Source organism: Coturnix japonica, chromosome 1 (assembly GCF_001577835.2).
Source record: "Coturnix japonica isolate 7356 chromosome 1, Coturnix japonica 2.1, whole genome shotgun sequence".
NCBI lineage: Eukaryota > Metazoa > Chordata > Aves > Galliformes > Phasianidae > Coturnix > Coturnix japonica.
In genome coordinates, this window is record NC_029516.1 from 98,803,163 (window position 1) to 98,828,599 (window position 25,437).

The following is a 25,437-nucleotide window of genomic DNA, read 5'->3' on the forward strand; positions in this document are numbered from 1 at the left end:
AACCCCAGATCTATGTACAGACTGGGGGGCAGAGATAAAAGAGCAGCCCTGCATAAGGGTGTTCTGGTTGATGGCCCTGTCCGTTAGCACATTTGTTTTCTGCAGAGTGGAAAGAGGAGCCCTAGTGGAGCAGCAGCTCTGGCTCCAGCCCAGGTGGAGAAATCCCAAAGTAACCAGAGCTTGCGCTAGCCTGGTTCTGGCAGCATACAGGAGCCATTGTAAAAGCAAAGTTAGCACTCAGCTTTGCATTACTCTGTGCTGTATTGCAGCTGCCTCTTGTGTAGCCCCTGCTCAGCTGTCAGCCTGCACACAGGGGCACAGCAGCTGGTGGCACTGCTGTTGTTTGGGCTTAGCTGCAGGGATCGCGTGTATTACAAGAGGTTTCAGGGAGGCAGAAATCTGGGCTATCTCTGTGTTCACATAACAAGCAGCAACAGCCTGGAGCTCTCATTCCTACCACAGAGCTCGGCAGGCACCTCAACTCCTCTGGGCTCCATCACCCACATAGCACAGTGCTGCCTGATGGGCTCCTGTGTGTCTCCCTTTGCCTCTGATTGAGGCACGTTTCATCAAATGTCCTTTGGATGCAACAGAGCTGCTAAATAAATACAGCACAATAAGGTCCATCTGATTAGTTTTTACTCTTTCTTTGGACAAATACAGTCATTGCTCAGGCGAAAACTCACAGAAGATGCGATAATGTTTGTGTAACTGAAGGGAGCAAAAGGTGGCAGAGACACTATTCCTAAATATAAATACGTCAGCATTCCTTAATTTAATAAAAACCTCATACAAACTAGATTCAATTGCAAGTACGGACCAGCCACTTAGCAGCAAGCCAGAATCGGTTGTTGTCCCCTCGGAGGAGCTCCCAAGATGCAGGGATGAACTGCAAAGCTCAATGCTTGTTTTGAGAGCAGCTCTCCCAAAGCAGGTTTCAGCAGCAGCAACTCAGCTTGTTCCCACAGCACGGGTTTCACATTTGATTTCATTTACATTTTCAGAGCCATGACAAATGCCTCTTTTGACCTTCGTTATCAGTTCCTGGAACACAATATTATGACAGCAACAGGACCCCTTTCCCCTTTGCTCCCTTGAAAATGAGCTCTCAGGCTGAATATTCATGAGCTGAATAAGACAGGAAATTGGGACATAGCCCTGTCTCACGGCCCTGTTATCATGTCGTGAGAATGAGTCTCCGCTCCTCAGAGGGGTGCGGCTGGCTGTCCCAGCCCAGGGGACGTGCGGCCCGCACTGCTCCCACCAGCCCTGCAGCCCCACAGGAACCCCACACACCCTGCTCCTCCTGGCTCTCTCCCTCCTGCTTGCCCCAGTCTCCGTATCCCAAAAGGAGTCAGGGTAAGGAGCAGGGTCCCCAGGGAACTGCAGCCTCTGTGAGATGCGATGAGGGTCAGGAGGGCGCAGTGTGACATGGCTTGTCCCCAGCCTTCAAGAGGAGCCGAGAGGAGCTGAGCTGCTCTTGTTGGAGATGGGCTCCAATCTCAGTGAGACCTCCTTCTTCTCCTGAAGGCACTAAAGCCTGCATCGGGAATCATCTGGGCAACAACAGCAGCAACCTTCATCCCAACCTAACCCCTTGTTACCTGTCCAGCCCTAGGTAGCTCCATGTAACCACATACGGCCATCAAATGTAATTTCTTTGTTTCGCTTCTCTTTAGCGATGCTCTGGCTGGCATCTAGCAGACACATGGTTATTACATTACAATTTTCACATAGTCATTTTGAGAAACCATCAGCTGGATTAGACCACAAAATATCCTCAGCCACGTGTTTCATGCTCAGGAGGAGCAGCTGACCCTGCTGGAGACACGGGGCTCAGCACGGCCGGGCTCCTTCCTTACTTCTTGTCATTTCTGCTGACAAAGGTGAGGAGGTCCATCGCAGTGACCACGCCAAACACCATCTGTTTCATGAAGGAACTGCCATTCCCACTGACTGGAAGCACAGAAAACACCAGGTTAGTGGAGGAGAATTTAAGGAAAAGAGGAAGAAAAGAAGAGAATTTTAAAAGCTAAAGCTATTCAGACTGAGGCTACTGTTTATTTTTTAAGAGAAAACCATTAACTGGGACTGCAGCTGTCTCTGCCATATCTCAACTGAAATGACCAGGGCAGCCTCAAGTCAGGTTACTGGGTCACATCAGGGAGGTTTAACCCATGGAGGACCCATGACTTCCCCATTGTTTGTAGCCAGCCGCCATTCTGGTTCTCCTTCTATCACTACAAAACTTTTTAGGCCGAACTAATAAGACTCTTTGGAGCAGCAATGAGATTCTTTAGAGATGCTTCCTATTCTGCTCTAATAATGTCCTACACCACCATTATTAAAATAACACCGCAGCAATTACTTCAACTATCTGATAAATGTTTCCCTAAAGGGAAATAAAATTAGCCGCCAGCGTCCAAACAAGAGGAAGAAGAACAAACTGTGAAGATGTGGCAATGAGATACCAGGGACTAACCGTGAGGGCATTAAAGCAGCAACAACTGCTGAGAAAGGAAAGTTAGCCTAAACGTGTTTTTTTGGTGAAAGAATTGGAATTGTGCACCAAAAGCAGACTTGAAAAAGAGCCTTTTGCTTGGCCGGGCTTGCAGGTGGCTTTGGAGCTGCAGGAGGATCTGCAGCAGGCCACGGGGATGCAAGCAGATGGGTTGTGCAGCTGGCATACAGCAGGTCTGGGGCTCCCAGGTCAGCAGCAGCCTGCTGATGGCAGTCAGTAGAGCACAATAGCGCACACCGCTCACCACAGGAATGCCTCGCGTGTTCAGTGTGTAATCCCATAAAGTCAGTTTAATTGCAGCCTTCAGCTCTAGTGTCACGCTAAACATGGGCCTTATGGTTTTGGTTTGGTTTTTTTTTTGTGTGTGTATGTGTTGCTATATTTTAAACAAAGAACCTCCCTCAAGATAAGGTCAAATTCATACCTTTGCAAGTCTTACAATGTAATTGTACCAGAAAGATGTGTTAGGCCAGATTTGCAGAACTGCACCTACCGCCACACCTGCTGCTGTCAGGGCAATAGCTGCTGCTATGGATGCTTTATTGGACTCATCAAATGGTTTTTCTTCACTGGCAGAGCAACCCTATACCCACCCCCAGACCAGGAAGGGCTTATAACAGGGTGCCTGAAGGTTTGGTTCTCACAGTCCAAAATACAGTCCAACACCCAGCCATGAGTGCCCTGTAAAGTGACTTTTTGGCTCAGGCCCCTCAGGGCACACAGGAGGACTTGGCTGCATCCCCTGGGCTGGAAGTGGGAACAGAGGTGTTCAGAGAAGATGGCACAGCCTCTGTGCATACGGAAAAGGTCTTTAAGCAGTGGGATGCAGACTGAGTATTTTTTTCCCTTGCACTTACATGCCTGAATTCCATCTAAGACTTTTCTAACCTGCCCAAACTCTCCTTTGCCCCTGTCTTCAGGCTACTAATTCTGCAGCAATCCCTCACTTCCCTTGTTTCCTCTGTTGCTCACAGCTAGCAAAGCAGTGATCTGAATTCAAGGCCAAGAGACTAATTGGGCACTAAAAACCTGAGGCTACAGCTGCACAGCAAAAGCAGCACACCCCAGATGCTACCTACAGTCTGCCTTGCTTGTCATGGGAGACCAAACAAACACCTTCCTGTTCTCAAAGCTGGGTTTCCATGAGAAACTATGAGATGAGGAGCTGATGTGTGCTTCGGTGTCATTTTTTCACTGTGGGAACAACACAGATCCCAAGGGCTCCTGTGGGACACAGCCAGTCACATGCTGGTCCCAGGTTCCACTGGCTAAGGTTTCCCCTTGCTTCCCTCATCCCTGCAGCATCAGGAAAGGAAATGGATGAATGATTGGACTATTTCAGCACTTGGCAGATCTGTGAGGTACAGCTCCTTCCTGCAAAGGTGCAGATGCTACACATGCAAAACAGCTGCACTGATCCCTCTCAAGTTTGGTTTGGGGATTTCCCTCTCCCCTCTCAGACATTTGTGCAAAGCCAGGATGGTGCTTCCCCTTTTTACAGATACCTACACTGCATTTGCTCGTGCACAACAATAGCAAAGTGGTCATTCTCTAGGATGCAGGAAAGCTTCCCAAGGCTGTCCTCCAGGCTGATCTAAACAGGACAGAAAGAGACATTTTACAATTCACATTTACAGAACAGAGGTGAGGAACCTGCCTCCCACCTCTGATTGTAGCCAAGTGAGCAGAGCGGACCCAGATTAGGCATTCCTTACTCACCAGTACTTGTCTTTTTGTCTGTGGGAAACCTGCAAGGCTGGCTTTGGCACAGCTGAAATACAGTGCTGTCTCCCTGAAAGCTTCTGTGGGCCAGTGTGAGTTACCTCCACCACCAACCATATACCTGGGGTGCACTGCCTCAGACCTGTGAATGTCTGGGCTTTGCTCTCAGTGGGTTCTGGCCAAATGTAAGACTGGGTGAGGATATTCAAGTGCTTTGCTCCTGATGCTCCTGCATCTGAACTCCACAGGGCTGGCAATGTTTTTGCAGTTGCCTTCCCTATTCTCATCTCCAGGATGGTCACCGTCCCGATTTCTCTCCACCTTCCCTTCTCTGCCCTCCTCTCCCAGATGCTCTCACCACCTCAGGGTGGTGGAGCATCTCCCCCCCACCCCCAGACAGCAGAAGACAGCAGCCACAACCTTAGCAGTACCTTGGAGAACTGGTCGTAGATTACTTTTGTAACGGGGTCTGAGAACTGTGCGCTTCCAGCCAGCACTGAGGTCAGGGTGTTGCTGAGGGTTACCATCCCCAGAATAAGTCTGCAAAGGAACAGAGCTTTCCAGAAAGCCAGGCCTAAGGTCAAGCACACATCTTATGAAGTCAGATTCCTGCTGCTGTGAGTGAGAGGCACCAGCCTTCTCCTCACTTGAGTAAGGATCTTTTGTAGGCAGGGGTCCTATGGTGGCAACCCCCTAGAATGACCTATCACAGAGAGTCCCCTTGATGAATCGTGTCTGCTGTTATTGTTAGCAAAAATAGAGGCGCTAAACTTCCTAGTTATTCTGTTCTAGGAAACACTGAGCTCATGCAATGGCTGTAGAATTTATGGGGTAGAACGTCTCCAGATTTTGACCCATCTGCTTATTCTTCACAAGGAGGCGGATGGTATTTTAAAAATGTGCTTCTCAGAATTCAGCACAAGCGTTCTGTCATTGGATAAGTAGATGGGACTTTCTTTTTAGCTTCATGGTGGCTGTTTTTCCTGTTGGAATGGCCATCTCTGTAGCAAGTAAAAATAGTTACCCTGATTCAGCAACAACGGGAGCCTGGTCGTATCCCTTCTCCCGGAGGATTTCAATTGCCTTTTGACAGCTGACTTCTGGGAGAAGAATGAGAGGGGCTGAGAGATTCAGTTTCTGCACCTTGATGTTCCACCACCTGTTGAAAGACAAATGGCAGCACCAAGATGTTACTCAATGCTGCGCGGCTGTGGGACGTGCTCAGGGAGGCAAGGACGGTAGAGATAAGACCAACTGTGCAGAGATATTCTGCCTGCCTGCAAAGCTCATGCTTTAAGCTTGTAAGCAGAGGCTGACCAGCTCCCTCTCCATCATTCTCTTCAGTGGACTGGACAACGACTATCACATAGGATAGAACAGCATCTTCAGAACAGAAACGGCTCCTTAATTAACTAATTGGAGAAGAGGGATATCTCGTCACTGAGAATAGAGGAGCTGACTTTACAGCCTTCTGAGAGGGATCTGGAGTTAATTGCATTTTTTAATTTAAATACTAGAAGATAAAACTTTCCTTTGAAGATAATCATTCCCAGACTCAGAAGCTTGATTTCCTAACACAGTTCATACTGGTGGAAGTTGCCTTACCAAGGCTTGTGCTCCTGGACATCATTTAGGAATCCGTTTTTTATCATCCATTTATCATTCAGGAACTTGGACCTAGAAATCACCAACAAAGAATGGGTCTGTAAGCCTTCCACAAGCAGTCGTGCTTTGCTCCATGCATTAGACCGCAGCACTGCCTCAGGGTTCCCATGATTTTTGCAGCTGGCTGCTTTTAGCCCTTTTTAAGGTCACTGGGAGCTGCAGGTGTTTGGTGGCTCCTCAAAGCATGCCAGATATTTGAGTTCCTAACTTGAAGCACGCAAGTTCAAAAACTTTAGGTTGACTGATTTCTGCTCCGTGCAGTAAGGCAGTGACAAGAGGAAACAAAACCCAAGCGGCCCAACAGCCAGCCTGTGCTGTTTATTGCTGTAGTGTGCTGTTTCTTCATGGCATTTTCTTCCCTCTGAGCTGTTTGAAGGGGAGTGGGAAACTCACATGTAGTTCCTGACAGAGTCGGGCAAGATGACGACGCAGCGCTGACCGTCCTTCAGGTCCTTGGCAGCCTGTACAGCAACAGACATGGCACTGCCTGAGCTGCCACCTGATGGGTACCAAGAAGAGAGAGACAAGCGTTGGGAAGGGGGATAGCCTCACAGGCTTTGAGGGTAGGAAGAGACTGAGTAGGGACTGACAGGACATGCTCCTAGGATGCCCATATCGCACCCTTTATTTGGGTGAGGAGAACACTCTGCCAAATCAAGACCTTCTGGCGAAAGCATTTGTCAAGCAAAGATTTGTTTTAAATGCATTGCAAAGATTGGGAGAAAAAAAAACAACCCAACTACATAAACATTACACTCATGCTTGGAATACCAGGCCGACGTGATGGAAAGACCTGAACAGTGTATGTGTGTGTGTGCATGTGGTTTGCTGCACGTAGGGGAAGCAGGTCACTGCTTTACAGAGGCAATTTCTCCATGGGTAGTTCGAGGACTGGAAGTCAAAGTCATTCCACTATCTGCGTGCCCATTACACACCACACTCAAGGCAGCACGTAGTTTACTGCAGGTTAATTAGCACTGGGTCACATTTTTCAAACTAATGGTGAAAGTCTCTGAAAAATGCAGTTCTGGGAACATGAAGCTATTCAGAATTTATAGATGAGTTCAGCAATTGGTTTCCACTGAGACATAGTGACTACGTTTGCTAAGTTAAATCGACATAAATAGCCTGATCTCTCTCAAAGTTCCTGGGATGTGAGTACCCAGGACTTTTACCAGCTGTACCTACAGACCTCTATATCTTCTGGTCCTGAGCACAAAGCTATAGCTATCTGCTCAGGGACAGGCAAGGCTGAAAAATGCTGATGCTATGTAGAGGCTCATAGAGTACGGGCAGGGTTTGCCTGAGGACATCTATTCACTTTGGGAAGCCCTAAGGATCACTTCCAGTTTGTTGGCACAAGGAGAAATACTCAGTAAGAACACCTTACGCTTACTTTACTTTCAAACTTTCCTGGTCCAAACCTGGCACCTCTAGTATGGCAATAGTTCAAAGACAAAGATTATAGCCTCGCACAGTTGCTAGCAAGAGAGACAGTTTTAGTCCACCTGTCCTATCCTGAATCCTGGTAATCCTTCCCTTCAGCCCATGTAACACTACACCAAGCAAAATTAGGCCAGAAGATCCATGTGCAAAGGCGTTACAGCAAGCGGAGAGTTACTGCTTCTATAATTATTGTTGACGATAAGCCAGACCCCAGACCACTGTAACGCCTCTGATATCTACAGAGATCTACATAATAGCCACTCAGCCTCATTAACCTAGCAGACACAAAACACACAGAGCATCTACCCCTGAGCTGCTTTGGACCCAAAGCGATTAAAAGATGAGGTTGAAAAAGTTTGTTAAGAGAAGCAGCTGTTGTCATCGATGCTTACCACACAACAACCCTTCCTCTCTAATCAGCCTGCGAGACATGAGGAACGAGTCTCTGTCGTTGCATTTATACCACTGATCAACCACCTGAAGAGAAAACAAGATGGTCAGCTCCTGGAGGAGATTTTTCAGGCTGCCCCAACCCTCTGACACCCGCCATGGTGCTGCTGCCTACAGCACCTGGCAGCTTTGAGCTGTTTTCCACACTTGATGAAAACAAATGCATTTATCAGAACACCCTTTCTAGCCAGACCCCTTTCCTTGGAGAATGGAGGACTGTCTGACAGGTCCAGAGTCAGGATGAGGGAGAGAAAATGGTGGAAGTAGGTTGGATGCAAAGACAAAGATATGGCAGAGGCCTCTTATCACACAGCTACTTACTGATCTGTCCAGGACAGTAGGGATAAAGTCATGCCCGATGCCCTCCACCTCTATGGTTATATTGTTTGTCCTGTTCAATTCACTGGGCAGAGCTACGATGGAGCCTTCAGGGTCTACACCAATTATCTGCAAGGGAAGGAAATATCAAAGAATAAAATACACCTTTATCAGTGACATTTTTCCTCCCAGTGTATTCATTAATATTACTATCCTCTGGCAGTGTGGAGGTTTTCCAGGATAAAGAAAACCACAGTTTCCTACTTTTTTCTTTTTCTTTTTTAAATAGAGAAGGTTCAGTTGCTACAGAAGTGACAGCGATGGCTTAAAATGTTATCACTCTCCAGGTGTTTGTCATCACCATTTTGGGTGAGGCCGATACTTCCAATGTTCAGCCCTTAGGAGACAAAGTGAGAACTCTTTCATCTACACCACTGCAGTGCCTGCCAGTTAGCTCGAACTCTGGAAGCCTGTGGCTACAGACTGACATCCTATCTGGATCCAGTTTTGCTGGCTGACAGTGGCATCTCTCTAATTGCTTACAGCCTTCCATCTGTTCTGAGGCTACTTCCTTCAGTGCTCAGCTTCGGAAGGAATCACAGCACTGCTCCACAAACAGTTCCAAGCAGCCTAAGAGCTTATCTCATGCCCAGGTCCACCAGTGGCTTGGCCTGTACCACCATCAGAGTTTGCTCATGTGCTTTCTACAATAGGAGAGAAGTAATTGCCAACCATTTGGCATGGTATTTTCAAAGGCAGGTGAGAAGCACTGGCACAGCCAGGGTGGTACTTTCCAGCAGCCAGTTACCCAGGAGCAGCAGCAGCATCAGTAATGCTGTCAGCTGGGCCAGAATCTTCTTCAGGAGACACCTGACCATGTCCTGCAAAGGCCAGGATTAGTAATGGGGCTGTGGACCCTTTGACTTCCAAGGCATTTGAATGAATCTAGCTCAAGCTGAGCGTAACAACAAATTGTTTCCAACAAAAGCCAAGCTCAGCATGAAAAGGTGAACAGACAGAGACAACAGGTGTTAGTTCAGCCCTGCCACACGTGAACCATAGCATTAGTTTTGATCAAAAGCATAGGCAGGAAAAACCAGGGGAGCCAATGGGAACCCTGTCTCCCAGCTTACTTTGCACTCGGGGCACTTCTCCTTCAACTTCCTCGCAATGCCAGTGATGGTGCCCCCTGTGCCAGACCCAATCACCACCATGTGGACTTTGCCTGCAAATCAGAGAAGAGAGAGGCTCACAGGGACTCAGCCTGGCCACAGCACTGTCTTTCTTTTGTCCAAGCCCCATCTCCATCAACTACTACAACCCCGTATGTGGCAAGGAAGGGCAGGGCTCATGCTAACAGGCATGGTGAGGAGCTTGGAGGAGCTAGCTGGGTCTGAGCACAGCTGGTCCTTCCTCAGCACAGGGGGTTGAAGATGACCTCCAGATCTCCCACTGGTTTCCATGGTTTCTTCACACTTGGCACCTACTGGTCTGAGCAGGAGGGAAGATCTCAGCACCTCCAGCCCTTTCAGACTGCACCACATTGGAGCAAAGCATGCATATGAATAATAGTACACATCAACAGGAGGGACAGCCTGTCAGATAGTGTTAGGACGCATGGAGGTTGGTGGTACCAGTGTCAGTCAGCTGTAGTGTCACTGATTTTGGAGAAATTATAGTGGTTTAGGACTTGTAGGAGCAGAATCCATGCCTGGCCTTCAGAGCCCTGTGATGCAACCATGCTGGGGCAAAAGGACTCGCAGTTCACTACTGGCTCCCAGCAGGAGCAAATCTAAATGTAGTGGAAGGAAGGCCGAGATTCTTGTTTCTGTTGCTACCCAACCACTGTGCTATTCTGATAACTGCTCTCCAGACAAAACCCCTGATTCTTGTTCACCTTTTGCATTGCTCCCAGTGCTGGCAATAAATTTCTATCTGTACAGGCATGGACTGAGATAGATAGTCCTTCATCCTCCCCTGGCTGTCTCATCAAATCTCATTAGTTTGTTAAGTTACAGTCTGATTTGATTTGCAAATGAGATTTCAGGATCTGATACAACTCTCCATGCCCTGATGGATGTGTCCCCCATGGTGAGGCCTCCTGAGCCATCCTGTGCTCTCAGGTCACGTAGGTGTTATATCAGCCAAGAGATGGCTCCTCCTGCTTCAGGAGAGCCAGGTTCTGTTCACTGTCATGTCTCCTCCCTCAGGCTTTTGAAATCAGAGGCTGTAACAGGGAAGACCTGCAGGCTTAGGTGGATCTGGAGTGGGTCATGTGAAGGTGCTACACTCTACGTGTCAGTGTTATCAAGGATATCTTCCCTTACAAAGGCCCTCTTGGCTACATCTATACCTTTCACTCAATAAACTACGTAAAATAGGCCTCTCCCAAAGGGTTGTAGCCCTCCACACATCTTCAGCATGTAGAAATAATGGTACAAATGGTACCTTCACACTGCTCCAGGATTTCCTCAGCGGTGGTGTCGTAATGAGCCAGAGGGTTGCTTGGATTTCGGTACTGTTTATTTCAACAGAGAACAGCATGAGTTATGGGGTAAAGCATAGGTCAAATACCGAACTAGCAATAGCTCCTGATGAGCCTTGTCCAAAACATCCAGCTGCCCCTCTCCCCTCTGTGGCAATGGCTGCCAGCTCACAGGTATTCCTCCTGTTTGTCACCTTGGGACAGGTTTCTTAGAACACTTCGAACTTGTCCACACTGGAAGCCTGAATACTGGCAGCCTGTGAACACTCACTGTCTGGTATGCGATGCCTCTGGTGTGAGGACAGCATGACAGTCCCACACTCTGCACTGCCAGGTTTTGTGGTTTTGTTGATGGCTTTGCTGTTGGAGGCAGGAGTCCGTCAGCATTGCAGATGGCTGTTATTAACCTTTCCTGTTGCCTAGAAGAAGCTGAAAACACAGCCCTACAATACTCCTAAAGTGTTCAGAAAATTATAAAAGAAACAAACTTCCCTCTCAAATATCCTATTCAATTCTTTCTTCAGGATTAGGATTCTTTCCTGCGGTGGGGTCTGACCAGAAGGAAACGCACCCCCTGTATAAGACCCAGTGCTACGGGAACCACTGCTATGAATCATCAGGATTTGCCCTTTGCAGCACAGTGCTTATTTCTGAAGCAGGAATGAAGCCGCTAGGTTGGTGTGAAAAGTGATTTTCAGGTCAAAGGTAAACCTGAAGCAACATGAGGAGCCTTTCAAGTGGGCAAGAAAACCCAGCCTCTCCCACCTCCCAGTGCTGGCAGAAACGTTTCAGGTTTGGAGGTGCCCCCGATTTTGTTTCTGCTACTCTCTGCTTTACAGAACAGTGATTATGTTTCATGCGCCATAAAATGGTAATTCCACAGTGATGAAATCTGCCTTCGCTGCCAGTTTGAACAAAGCCCCAGATGCAGGCTGACTTGGAGCACACTCTATGAGCTGTGTTTGGGAAGTGAGTCCATGAAAGGACTGTGTTTACCTGATCCAGTATGTGAGAGTTTGGGATTTCATTTTTCAGCTTCCAGGCGACACGAATGTTAGACTCCGGAGCATCGAAACGGGTGCATGGGGTCCTCACAATTTCAACACCCAGTGCCTTCAGAATATCAACCTTTGGGAGGGAAGAAAGGAGATTTAAGGCAACCAGTCCCATGCAGTGCTGGTAATCTGAGCCCATGCATTCATGGCAGCGTCAGATATCAGAGAAGCTTTGCATGCAGGAGACATTTAACATTTGGAGATACAATGTCCAGCTCTTGGTTATGCTATCTTTGACATTCTTCTGGCACCAAGAGCCTTCTGCCTGCAGCTGACACATGGGATCGAGCTTGGCTTCGTGCCTTGTCCTACTTGGGGACAGTCTGGGGACACAGAGGAGGTAGGTAACACTGTGCCACTCTGTGGCACACGGGAAGGGGAATCAAGGCAGAGAACAGTGCCTGGGAAGCAGCTTTGGTATGTGCTGTGAGCTGAGACCCTGCATGCAAATTGGAGCTCAAAGCTGTCTTTGCCTCAAGTCCCCTTGGGGGAAAGAGCAACTACCATCAGTCCTGGGAGTTGCAGCTGTTGGCAGAAGATGGGGTCAAAGGAAAAAAGTGGGCACGTGCCACTGCTCCTGGAGGTGAAGCTCGTGGCAGCTGGATGTGGCATCTGATCCAGACTGAGCTTATGTGAGATATATGTTAAAACAAGGGTGGTGCTTTGGAGAAGGGTTGAGTTCAGAGACAAGCCAGGGTCCTGAATGTAGTAATAGGTAATTAAACAGGTAATGAATCTGGCTTCATTAGCATGAGTTCACAGGGGAAGGAAGGGATGCCATTCAGAGGGACCTCAACAGACTTGAAAGGTGGGCCCAGGTGAACCTAATGAGGTTCAACACAGCAAAGTACAAGGTTTTGCACTTGGGCCGGAGGAATCCCAGGCACACATACAGACTGGAAGGAGCTGCCCTTGAGAGCAGCCCTGCAGAGAAGGACCTGGGTGCTCCTGGTGGATGAAAAACTTAACATGAGCCAGCAGTGTGCTCTTGCAGCCTGGAAAGCAAATGGTACCTTGGGCTCCATCATAAAAGGTGTGGCCAGCAAGGACAGGGAAGTGATTGTCCCTCTCTACTCTGCCCTTGTGAGGCCCCGTCTGGAGTACCGTGTCCAGGTCTGGAGCCCCCAATACAAGAAAGACAGAGAAATGAATCAGGGTCAGCAGCCCCAGCACCCAACAAGCCTCTCCTTTCCTCCCTCCAGCCCTCACCCTCACAGAGCATGGATAGCTCCACATCTCTACAAACACTGTGTTCAGCTAACACATGACCCAAGCTGCATTACCAACACTACATAATTAGTTAGATCACTGCAGCATCTCCATGCTTTTTTTGTCAAGAAGAAATCTTCTGAACAGCTACAGATATATGCCAGTATCCACAGTGAAGCTCAATGCCCTTTAAAGAAGAGGACAGTCTATCTTTTGACAGGGAGAGGCAGAGAGAGACAGAGATGTTTCCAGACTGTGGGTAATACCGTACAGAGCTCTGACCTTCTCCATGCTCATTTTCTCTGGCAAGACAATGATGCAGCGGTAGCCTTTCACTGCAGCGACCAGAGCCAGCCCGATTCCTAGATGGTGGAGAGGAAAAGTGGATCATTCAACAACAGCATTTGGCAAAGCCAACTGGCACACATTCTCTTCTTCCAACATGCCTCTCTCCCACTGGTGAACACAACCCAGACGTTTTCACTGCCAAGCTGCACATGAGAGCATCTTCTGTGAGACCTCTAGGATGCACTCAGAGCACCATGAGGATGTTGTAATATGGGAGATGATCTGTGATAACGCTGGTGTGGCACAAACTGCTTGGTAAGGCTGGAGAATACTTTCCTCCTGATACAAAGCCTAGTCTCTTTCTCCTTCCAAAGCACAGGAGAGAGGGAATTTGTTTTCAGGAGTACCTCACCCTCAAATACTCTCAGTCATGCTCTGGGGGGAGGGGGGGGCGAGGGGGGAGGTGAAGCTGCATATCTCACCCTATGGCCAGCAGGCCAAAGGGATCTGTATGCCAGTGTCACAGTGGTGATGGATGGAGCCAGCTGCTCTCCAGCCAGATGGGGCAGCAGGAGCAGTGTGTCCCCAATGGGAGGGCACAGCAGCAGCTGCAGGGATACGGTACTGCCCCATGAACAGCAGTGGGAGCTGTGCATGGGGATGTGGAAACATTCTCAGAAGGTCCAGTGCAGGATGGGCAGGATGGGGAGACTCTTCTACTGTCTCCCACCATAATCTGGTGCCTGAGTGGCATGATGGTGACAAGGAGTGAAAAAAAAAGATTTGTTTTCCAGCCCATGAGGGAAACCCTCTTTGGGAACCTCTGAATATTCAAGCATGGGGTTGCCTCAGGTTCTCCAGCTCCTCAGGCTTATCTGCATTGCCCCCATGCCTGCACAGAGATCCAGAGGCGCTCAGGGATTTCAGAAGTGAGTCTGCCAGGAGAGACGGAGGGAGGGGAACTGAGGTAAGGACAGAGCAAGTGCCACAAGCTAACCATGCTACCTGTGTTCCCCGAAGTGGGCTCGATCAGCGTGTCTCCTGGTTTTATAATCCCTGCTCTCTCTGCATCTTCCACCATCCTCAGGCTGATACGGTCCTTCACGCTGCCTCCTGCGTTGAAGTATTCGCATTTTGCCACTGAAAATCAAAGGTGATGCTCCCTCAGGGACAGAGCAGGATAATCACTCTGCACCACAGCCCCCAGCTCCCAAAGCCCTCGCCGCTATCACAGATATCCTCAATAACACAGAGATTACAAGGTAATTGCATCTGACCTTAACTGCTTCCTTAATGCTGCAGACTGCAAGCCTTTGTTTATTTGCTGGGTTGTTATTTTGTTGTTATATTTGTTTATTTGCAGGTCCTGTGTTGACCTGCAGCTCAGGAACATACAGCTGCTGGGCGTCCTGTTCCCTTTCTTGTATCCAAGAAACATATGGATGTGGCACTTATGGACACAGTCAGAGGGCATGGTGATGATGGGCTGACAGCTGGACTAGATGGCCTTAGTGGTCTTTTCCAACCTTAATGATTCAGCGATTCCTTTGCTGCACCATGGGAGGGAGACAGCATCCCAGCAAACGAGGCTTTGCCTCACTGCAGCTTGCCTGGTGCAGTCTGCACCAGATCCTCCCAAACAAGGAGGAAGGCCCCACTGCTCTGCTTCCAGCTGCACTTTGAGAAAGTCCCCAAGGGAAACAGAAAGTGAAATTCCCGGAGGAGAAGCTCCTGCTCAGCCTGCAGGGGTGGTGCAGGAAAACAATGACTGCCCTGTAAACTAATAAGCAGGAGTACCTAACACGAGCCACATGCGGCCCTCCCATCTGTTCTTGCTCTCCATAGAGTGTCTTCTGAAGCCCCCTCTAATGCTGCCCCTCAACCTCACCTCGTGGCCCGGAAAAACCTGGTGCAAAGGGGAAACTCACAGAGCTCACACTTGAGCCCATAGGACTTCCCAATCTTGTTGACTCGGACCATGGGGGTGCTGCCAATTTTCTTCAAGATGTTGGGTAAAATCTTTGTTTCTTCTGATCTGTATTAACAGAGGGGAGAAAAAAAAATAAAATTCAAATCAGAGCAACCATTACACAATATGAACCAAGATAAAACCTGAATAAGGTTCCAGGAAGGCCATTAAGAGACAACCCAGAACCAAGAGAAGATGAAACCATCATCAAGTCATGACAAGAAGAGTTAATTGTTGTCTTTCACCACTTTTACCTCAAGTTAATTATTCCTTTACGCAAAAAAATAATGTAGTTTATTTTCTGAAATGACTTGTTCTATAAGGACAGATCTATAACTACGTGAAGTTAGAAGAGCAAACAAGCCTCAAGATTATACAGAGTCCACAGAAAGCCATGCACAATACGGACCTCTTCCTCTTTGCTCCATCCTGCCCAATTCAACCTCTGCTTTTTAGATTTTCAGCCATCTCTGAGCAACCTTTTTCTTGCCTTGCTCCTGTACTTGCTAGGATAGCTCCAAGCCATCAGAAAGGTCCAGCTACTCCAAGGCTCTTCAGTCTCAGACTGACAACAGAGGCCGCTCTCAGCAGGATGTGCACACCAGCATCAATTGATTGCCATAATTCAGGGTATGAATGACCACCACTTGCTTTGGAGTCTTGTGCCCCTGAAGTGATACTCACAGAATCACAGAATGACCTGGGTTGGAAGGGACCTCAAGGATCATGTAGTTCCAACCCCCCTGCCTGGCAGGGCCACCAAACTTCCACATTTACTAGATCAGGTTGCCCAGGGTTCCATCCAACCTGGCCTTGAACACCTCCAAGGATGGGGCATCCACAACCTTCCTGGGCAGCCTGTTCCAGGGCCTAACCACTCTCCTAGTAAAGAACTTCCCCCTAACATCCAACCTAAATGAATCCAACTCATGATGAATTCTGTCTGAATTTTATGCACGAAACCAGCAACATTTTCAACCAAGGGCAAGAGTTACCATCTGTGTTTGCCAGTACGTGCCCAGAGTAAAGAAATGAAATATCAGTCAGGATGCTTCTCCTCAGGCCTACAGAGCCCTGCATCTGTGGGCTCTCACACAGCTGTGCTCCCATAGAAACTACAACCAAATTGATACATGCCAGCTTCACCTGCAATGAATTAGCAGTGCACCTTGTTTTTTTCAGAGCAGCCTTATTATGCAACTCAGAGCTTTCTCACACTCCTGTGGGCTGAGTCAATTCTGCCATGAAGGAGAGGACTCTGGAGTTTTTTTCACAAATAATTAAACCGAGCTTTTGGGTCAGTTTAATTCAGTTTAATTCAGCCTTGTGGTTTTGCAAGGCTCTGTCAGCCTCTTAGCAGAAGCCAAGAAACACGTCACAGTGATTGCAACTAAGATGAAGAAGATTTGTTTGTCCAACACATAGCTGAATGCATCTTGCCACGCTAACAGGGAACTGCTGTCCTTGAACTTTTTAAAAGAAGGAAGAAAAAGATTGATGAGGGCTGTGTTTATTGGGGCCACAAACGTATTGCTCCTGGCTGATAGTCAGCATGTCTCTCTGAGTGGGGTGACAAACCCCTACCCCCTCATTGTTCAGCACAGTTCTTGCTTACTATCATCCTTTGAACCTTGAACCCAAGTTATCCTTGTGTGTTATTGCAGCCATGCAGGCAGGATGGCTGTCTGCTGACAGAAAGTCCATATGGTACAAGGATGACACGCTGGTTTACTTAAAGTCACACACCTCCCTACAAGTTTTGCAAGCAGGACAAATACACTTCTTGGAAGAGTACGGAGTAATGTTTTATTGGAGGCATTTACTGCCAAAAGGAGCCCCACTTCTTACATCTCAAGTTCAGGAATTGTGGCGTATTACACACATGCTACTAACTCTCACTCCATGGAAAGTGTTAACATCTACTGTGTGCTGGTGAATGCGAGGCAGTAACTCAACAAATGAGTTTTCCCCACAGCTGAGACATTTTCCATCTGCCATAGGGCCTCTGAAATGCTTGTCTCGTTCTGTAAAGCTGAGACACAGCATGAGGGGACTCCAGCTCCCTCAGGTGGCCTTTAGCTAGAGCCTGCCTTCCAAGGGAGTGACCTGAGAGCTACACTACACATCTAGACTGCGAGAAGACAGTTTGAGAGTAGAACGCAAGGCTGTTTATCTACTGTGTCCAGTGACTGTGGTAAATGAGATGCTTCCATGCTACAAGCACCCCAGCAAGGCAACCACAGTGAGCACTCCCCCAAAAGAAAGGCTTCTCTCACACTGGAGCAAGGCACCGAATGTTTATCAGTTCCTGTCAAATGACTTTTCTAATCACTACCATGTTTTTCTACAAAAATAATGCTAGCACAGTCAGCTTCCTTTGTCAGCTATGTGAGCCCTGTTCATGTGCCCAAAGGAAGCAGGTCTGTGGATATCAAGGCCTGTAGAAATGTCTTTGGTGCTCCTAAAGGATGTGGTGGGGATGTTCTTGTTTTGTAGCAGTTATTACAGACTTAGAATAGCAGTGAACAAGGATGCTTTTTCTCTAGGATTTCTGCTTTTACTCGTGACATGTTATTCAATAAGAGGTCCAGAGGATAAGCAGTCCAGCTTATAGCAGATCAGAACTGTATTAAAGACCATCAGAACTAGTCTATCTATCTCTGTATACCTCAGGGAGACTATAATTAATATCCTCAACTAAAATAACACTTTACCTTCTTTCCCTGATACTGTCCCTTTCTGCCCCCAAACTCAGCTAGGTGTCATCTCAGAAAGTCCTTTTTCCCTATCGGCCACCATCTACAGTTCATGCAGAAAAGGGAAAACAATCAGCTCATTCCACATGCTTCTGCAAAGTAAAGTGTTGTGATATGTTCCAGTGCTGTGTGATATGTTTGTATTTTCATCAGTCTTATGCAGTGGACTGTGTTTCATTCCCTGAATCAGTGATACTGTGTGGGCCCCAGGTGGGCTCCATCCAGGCTGGCAGTGTTGTACCTCTCACAGGCTCTGGTTCCTCACATGCTGGACCTGAATTAGCGCACAGACACAGCAGCGATGTATCTTCAGTTTCCCTGACATTTATAGGACAGCCTTATCTGTAATAGCCTGTCTGAGTTTAGTTTGCAGGGCCATTAAAACACTTCTCTAGTCACTTTGGCAGGCTTGCCTCACCCTGGGAGGAAATCTGCTGCTCAGTGGACGCAAACAGGTTCAGAGCAGTCACCTCGCCTTGCACTGAGCTCTTGGGTCACTTACAAAGAGTGGGCAACCTCTGAATGTGCCACTTCCTTCTTGTTTAAGAGCCCAAGCCATAGTAATCAATTTTTATGAAGGATTGTAGCTATCGGTACCTCTTCCTGTACTCCGAAATAGCAAGCACAAAAGAATTACTTACAAGGGTACACAGGAGTGTGGAGACTTGTTGGCAGGCGTAGCAGCTGTCCACGTGCACTTACTGGGCAAGTTGGGAAGAACCCATGCGCTGTCGCCTTTGCTGTCCTGACTTCCCATGCAGCTGCCATTCATGAGCAGGCATGTCTTGGATGTATCCTGTATAGTGGAAATAGAGTGCACAGTCACCTGGGAGGAAAAGCGTGGCAGACACCTGTGTAATAATTGGCAAAGGTGAGAAATTATTTTCACATCTGGATGTGGAAGCAGGATGGGAGCCCACCTGGGGCATTCTTACTGGCTCTCCAAAAACCCAGTTTTTGGGAAGTCAAGAAAACCATCCATACCAAGAAAATAAACATTTTGGTAATTGCAAATTTCTTTTCTGACTTATGCATGGAATGAATTGGTCCTGATTCAGCCCTCGCTGAATAAACGGACTTTGAAGCTCAGTAGGATTGTGTTTGGAGACTCGCACCCAGGCTTTGTAGTGCTTACAAAGCCCTGCTGACTCGTAACAGTCAAGCAGGCAGCCAGAACACTTACAGATGAGTCATGATTATCTAAATAACTTATGGCCCAACACGTGAGCCTAAGGGCAGCCTTGATTACCATTTCTGCCATCCTCCTGCTCACTCGTTTCACCCACTTGCAGTCACTTCTTTGAAGCAGCGGGACTGTTTGAAGTCAGTGCTGTGCTTTCTCAGTGGCTTCTCCACCTGCCAGGTGTATGGGGCTGCGCTTCGCTCTGTGTGGATGTCCCTGAAACACAAAAATATAACAGATTTCAGCCAGAAGCTAGAACTTCTCTGAACATGAAGGTTAATAAATGCATGTTGTTGCCTGGCCCTGCCACCCCAGCTTGAAAAAGAGCACCAGGCATGGTGACTTTGATGATAAAAAATGAAATGTGGAGCCTGGCTGCAATAAGGGCCCAGCTCTGTACCTAAGTTGTGCTGCTGGGCCTTCAAAACTTTGCTCTTTGGGATGCCTGAGAGTCCACGTGGGATGGTCAGATGTAATCCAAGACCCCAGGTAGGTCTGTTACCTCCTGGTGGTTCGGGCAGAAGACACAGTGCCAACAACTGCCAGTTAAGCTAAATGCAACGCATTGGATGTAGACACGTGACGAAAACTTCGGTACACAGAGCTCCCCCTGAGCAATTTTAACTTTATTTTCCTCAGAAGGCCTCTGGAAGACCTGGCACCCTGCAGCCAGTTGCTGAGCAGCCACTCCTCTTCCTAAGGCAGCCTGGTGGCTCCTACTGCAGCCCAAAAAGGCAGCACGAAGCCATGAGCATGCAGGGCAATCAGGCCAAAATGACCTGGACCATGCAGATGGTCTGATGAAAACTCTCCATGCAAACTTTGTTTCTCTGCACTATACCAAACCACCACCAAACCTGTTGCTTCTTAGGAGAGATTAAAGGGAAAAAAAAATCCATTTTCTTGCAAGCTAGGATTTGGGTCAGCCTTGAGAATGTCTCCCCAAGCAAATCCTTATTTACCCAATGCATTAACTGAGACAGAGCAAAAGTCATTTGTGGGTAAAGCACAGATAATCTGCTTATCACTGTTTACCAACTAAAACATTGGAAGGAAGATTTTACTAGCTTTTTTTTTTTTTTTCTTTTATGTCCATCTTCACCATTCTGTTGTAGGGCAGAAACATAGGAAAGGCTGGAGCTTTTAGCCACTACAAAACAGTATGAGGGTTTCTTCTTTCACCCTCTTTGTGGATGCTGATCTCCTGGCCTTGGTGAGTGCCGGCCTGCAAGAGACTGTGCAGTGGCTAACCAGATTTAGCATAGACCTGTCTCCATTCCAGCAGGCCCATCAGCTGGGCCCACCTCTCAGAGAGTCAAGGACAGGAGATTTGAGGGGTCACTTGGAAGAGAAATGCTGCCTTCTGGCCATGGGTGATGTCTTCATGAGAAGAGCTCATGGCAGTGCTTCAGGCATTGTCTCTAGGTCACCCTTAAATCCTTCCCTAGAGACACACCAGCCAACCCTCCATCAGGCCATTGAGCTCTGTTACATAGGGGTGCTTACAGTGACCAGTCTTGCACCACAGAAAGCCAAGCTCCAGCTCCAGCCTGGACCTGACCTATGCAGAGGCTGGTCCACACAGGTTTCTTGCGTGCCTAAATGCCCCAGTGCAGACCCTTCCTGGAGCTGGGCTCTCCTTGACCAGGCTCCAGTGCAATTCCTTAGCTACCCGCCAGTCTGGCCTGGCTTCCACTTGTGCCTCTTTGCCCTTGAGGCAGCTGAGCACAGCCATGGGCTGACATTGAGCTGTAAGGATCACCAGAGAGGACCTGCTGCCACTGCCTCCCTCCGTCCAGGTGTGCATCAGGTTTGCACATTCAGTTTAAGTGGGTGGTCCCAGAGACTTTATGCTTCACCTAATCATGTGAGGAGACAATGTCATTCATAATATCACCCATCTGGATGTAAGTGCCCCAGGCCAAAGCAGGTGACCTCCTCAGATGCCCCCTTAGACCTGTAGCCTCTGAGCTCCTTACCACTGTCAAGAAGTGCCACAAGCCTCAGGGTATCTCTGCCAAAAGCAGCCAAGCCTGCCCTACAACTGAGCCTCAGAGACTACACGTTGTGCTGAGATGCCAAGTACAGAACCACATTACATTTAAACTAAGATCACGTTTGGCTCGTTATGTTCAGGTCCCTTAACATCCCAGAAGAAAACACAAGGAATGGTATTTCCACTTATTCTGTCACCTAGAGTTGGATGTATTTCCTAGATGTCCAGAGAGCAGAGTACCAAAACCTGCCCCTTGACTATGACAACATCTACATTCCTTACTGATGGAGGATTCATCACTTATCTTCCCCAAAGCTGGTTAATTCCTCATGCAGTGCTGTAGAACAGATATCCTGCCAAGCTACAATCATTCCAAAATCTCTGCCCAGTTGTGCCCAGAGTCTGGATTAGTATACTGAAATTCAGATGCATCCAAAACCACTGTAGTTCTGAAATTGAAACTGAAGCTTGAAGCATAGGAAGCTCAATAGCATCTATGCAAGACTGCAGACAACCTGAAGCTTGACCTTCCCTCTATCTCTCTAAGGCCTGACACAACACCAAGGAGCCACTGTTCTGCTGATAAGTTCAGCAGTTTGATCCTGCCAACGTGCTTGCTTGGTTGAGAAGCGTGGACAGGGAGGGGGTTGGGACCTCTGTGGAAGGTCTGCAAGCTGAGCAGTGCTGAGAAGAGCAATATCCAATGCAAACATCTCCCCGCACTGCTTTCAAAGTGGTTTCAAGTCACCTTCCATCACAAAGCAGAGCAACGTCCTCTCTTGTTTGCCAGAAATCTTACCTACATCCCTAACTCCTATCTGAAGCTTCAGCTATTGTTTGATCCGCTGTCAAACATGTCCTGTTGTAGGTGTCTCGTAACAGCCCCCAAGTCTCTTCAGAGTGCAATACATCCAATTAAAGAAGCCAGGATAGAATGTGCAAGAGATAATGGAAATATCCATTGGAGTTGGAAACAATCCAAGAGGCAGGGCACGGTAACATTCAGCGGCTGCCACTTACTGAAATAATGTGTCAAAGATCGTAGGCTAATATTTATAGAGTACTTTGCAGATAAAAGATTGTGTTTATTAAGTTATCAGACTGCGTTGATAACTTCAACAAGAAGAAGGCTGAGATACTTCAAAGTGGTTTGAGGGAGAGTGGGAACACGGCAGCAGAATCTATGTGAACTTTCTCTGCTCAAAGGAAACTGAAAATGTCTTGCTTTTCTTGGAAGGGACCTCGGGAGGTTCCCAGCTCGGCCTCCTGCTCACACAGGTTCAGCACTGGGTCCTCTTGGGTCTTGTAGACCTCCAAGGATGGAGACTGCACAGGCTCTGCAGACAGCCTGCTCCATTACCCAGCTGGCCATGTGGCGTAAAGACAGAGCCTCCCTGCTTTGCGGACTTACTCAGAGCTTGCTGAAAGCGCAGACACTCCCTGGGTCAGAGTTAAACTCTGATCGGGCTCAGAAGCAGAGGCTACCAGAATGCTCCCATCAAGTCTTTTTTGTGGTAACAGCGACCTGGCTAGTACGCATGGCTCCCATGCATTTCACCATTATAAAAGAAGCATACTCAGTAAGAGATAAACCATACTCACCACCTCCAGCGTACTGTCCGAGTGCTTTCAGTGTGCTCCAGCTCCGAGCTTATATGTGCCCTGTGATAGTGAACACCAATGAGCGGCAGCAGAGCGCTCTGTGGAGATGGTGCTGATTGGGTCCCACCCCACGCCTAATTATGCCCAGCATCTGATTACTCTCTAATCATAAATGATTGGGGCATAAAAAAGATAAATGATTTATTGTGTTTTAATTCATACTTATCTTCAGAAGCGATTGCAGCTTAGCCCCCAGCAATGTTGTGGTCAGTTCTGAATGTGGTTTCTGATTCTCTTTTCATGTCTAAGACTGCTGCTTCAATTCAGGTCTAGTCAGCGTGTACCTTGCTGAATCAGGCATTAGCAATGACAGAAAAGACATGCCACTAACCCTGGAACCCGGGTTAGTCTTTATGCAGCCTCCAGCCCTACACCTCTCTGTTCCTGACCAACAGCTTTACTAGTAAGTCACCTGAGAGCAGTAAATGTGTTCAGCTCTACAGTGATTCCCAAACTCTGGTTGGGGCCATTGTGAGAGATTATCTGGGTGCGGATCTCCTAGAAGAGAGAGAATCCCTCCCTTGTGGCTGTTAGGTCCCCCCTTTCCTTTCTGCTTCTCACCACTGTGCCCTGCTCCCCACAACACAGTGGTGGAGGAAGCTACACTGCTACAGTCGAGCCAGAGTAACGAGTAACCCTATAGGAATGCTTATCATGGAGCCTTTTCCAAGACCCAGACTGGTCTTTTAGTTATTAGCACAGGAATGGCATTACCTTTGGTCTTTTTGCAGTAAAGGAAATCTCTGGAAAACATTGCCAGAGGTAATCCGTTGTAGAAGAATCTCGTGGGCTATCTGATATGACGTAGATCATGTAGATCTCTCATAAAGAAGCTGCAAATAGGCCTAACCCCGGTAAGGGATGTGTTTGCTGGGCACTGCAGTTACAGAATAACCCAGGCACCTCTCCCTGGCCGCCCTCTGAAGCAGCATGTGCTTGAAGCCCTGTAAAAATATAAGGTTCGTCAGTTACTGAACTGAAAGGAGATCTTTTCAGCCTAAAATGAAGCAGATATCTGTATAGGTCTTTTTTGGATCAAGTTTGTTTTTTAAAAGTCACCCAACTTGAGCTTCTTGACATAGGTTTTGTGCTTTGTCTGTGCCCAGCTGAGAATGGAGGAAGAAGTCACTCATGGGAAGCTGGATGGGGTCGGCACTGCTATCCCTGTCATTTTACTGCAGGGAACCGGACAGAGGATGAATGCAATAAAAATCTATTGAGCTAAAAAAAGAAACAAGGGTGAAACACAAAACTGAAGCTGTGCTACAGCAGACTTGCACCACCCTGTATTTTATCAGAGTGGATACATTGCAGCTTTGGCGTCACAGGATCCTGCTGATGAACTGCGTTGTCCCTAGGTCAGGAAACAGTGACTGGTGAGAACCAGCCAGCCATAAAAAGGGAGCGAGACATAGCGAGCATTCGGAGTGTTCTCTGCTCCAGACTGAACAGTCTCAGCTCTCTCAGCCTGTCCTCGTAGGGAAGTGTTCCATCCCTTGAATCATTTTTGTGGCCCTCCTCTGGACGTGCTCCAACAGGCCTATGTCTTTCCTGTACTGACATCTGGAGGCAGTACTCCAGGTGAGGTCTCACCAGCACAAAGCAGAGGGGCAGCATCACCTCCCTTGCCCTGCTGGTCATGCTTATCACCTAATATAGAATCATAGACCGTGAAGTATCTGTCACATGTTATACCATGCATGGACTTCTGATGTGGTCTGCACAGAGAGGCACAGGGCAATTGGTTATACAGATCCAGCTGGTTGCCACCAACAGAGGAGGCTGCTTTCCAAAGCCTGCGAGTGGGCCTGTGTGTGAAAGAACATTCATCTGTTAGAAGAAGCTGTGACATATTGTTAGCTACTGAAAGAACAGTGCACCCTGCAGTGTGTACAGCACTTGTGCATGAATTTCTACATACTGTTTTCTAAAGAATAACACAGGAGTGCACAGGCCACAAGTGAATTTCCCTCACAGAGGGAAGAACAGGCTCTTCTTCTCATGGCCACGCTGTTGCTCAGGTCCATCACTGCCCTCCAGCAATAGCAGTGAGCAACCCATCCTGCTCAGCATGGAGTAAAGCAGCAGCTGGGCTTAGCCATGTGTTCTCCCACATTCCCTGCTGGCTCTGAGGGAAGCAAGGGCCAGCCCTGAGGGCACAAGCACGTTTGAGCTGGCCTTGGGCCCAGCAGCCGGCCCACAGCCTCTGGGCAGGCATTCAGGTCCGGCACAAAGATGGCTGAATCCCAGGTTCAGGCTGTGAGCAACCTGATCTAGCTGTGAATGTCCCTTTTTATTGCAGGGGAGCTGGGCTAGATGGCCTTTAAGGGTTCTTTCCAGCAATAAGAATTCTGATTCAGGTTGTTCAAAAAGTGGGATTCAGCCACCTGCACCCTCAAGTCGTCTGCACTCTTATCCTGACCTCATCCTTCCTCCTTCCTTATGGCTGGGCCTAAGCTGTGTCACCATACTCACCACCTTCATGCTCCCTCCCCAGCCTCTGAGGGCATGACCTGGGGCAAGCAGATGGGGATGGCAGTGTCAGGGGACAGGACCAGAGCCCAAAGCCTTCTCATGCCCATGGCTTCAGCCCCTAACCGACCCCAGAGGTCCAGAGCAGCTCCTATTCAGCCAAAGGGAAGCCCACTTGCCACACTCACAGAAATGCTGCCCCAGAGGTAGGCAGCCTGGCTCTGTTCGTTATCACTTTGT

At 48.1% G+C, this 25,437-nt stretch overlaps 1 protein-coding gene across 2 annotated transcripts; it reads right to left on the reverse strand.

Annotated features, from left to right (window-relative positions):
- Positions 1–622: 622 nt before the first annotated feature.
- LOC107323903 (cystathionine beta-synthase-like) lies at positions 623–24,148 on the reverse strand. Of its 2 annotated transcripts, XM_015883416.2 has the most exons (17): positions 22,666–24,148; positions 19,134–19,283; positions 18,526–18,680; positions 15,088–15,194; positions 14,165–14,299; positions 13,154–13,233; positions 11,604–11,735; positions 10,571–10,640; positions 9,256–9,347; positions 8,126–8,251; positions 7,747–7,831; positions 6,302–6,407; positions 5,849–5,920; positions 5,268–5,402; positions 4,675–4,783; positions 4,031–4,115; positions 623–1,956 (listed from the first exon to the last, which is right to left on the reverse strand). In XM_015883416.2, exons 2-17 carry the CDS (start codon positions 19,143–19,145, stop codon positions 1,859–1,861), a joined length of 1,599 nt encoding a protein of 532 aa, XP_015738902.1. In that variant the 5' UTR covers positions 19,146–19,283; positions 22,666–24,148; the 3' UTR covers positions 623–1,858. The 2 variants fall into 2 exon arrangements, with proteins under 2 accessions (XP_015738902.1, XP_015738910.1); XM_015883424.1 differs by lacking the exons at positions 19,134–19,283; positions 22,666–24,148 and having other exon boundaries at positions 15,048–15,194; positions 18,526–18,639.
- Positions 24,149–25,437: the final 1,289 nt, after the last annotated feature.

Excerpts from the sequence above, each read along its gene's own strand:
- LOC107323903 (XM_015883416.2), bottom strand. Across the intron at positions 11,736-13,153 it reads AGAAAATGAGCATGGAGAAG|GTTGATATTCTGAAGGCACT; the intron begins GTCAGAGCTCTG and ends TCCCTCCCAAAG. Across the intron at positions 5,921-6,301 it reads GACTCTGTCAGGAACTACAT|GTCCAAGTTCCTGAATGATA; the intron begins GTGAGTTTCCCA and ends GGTGATTTCTAG.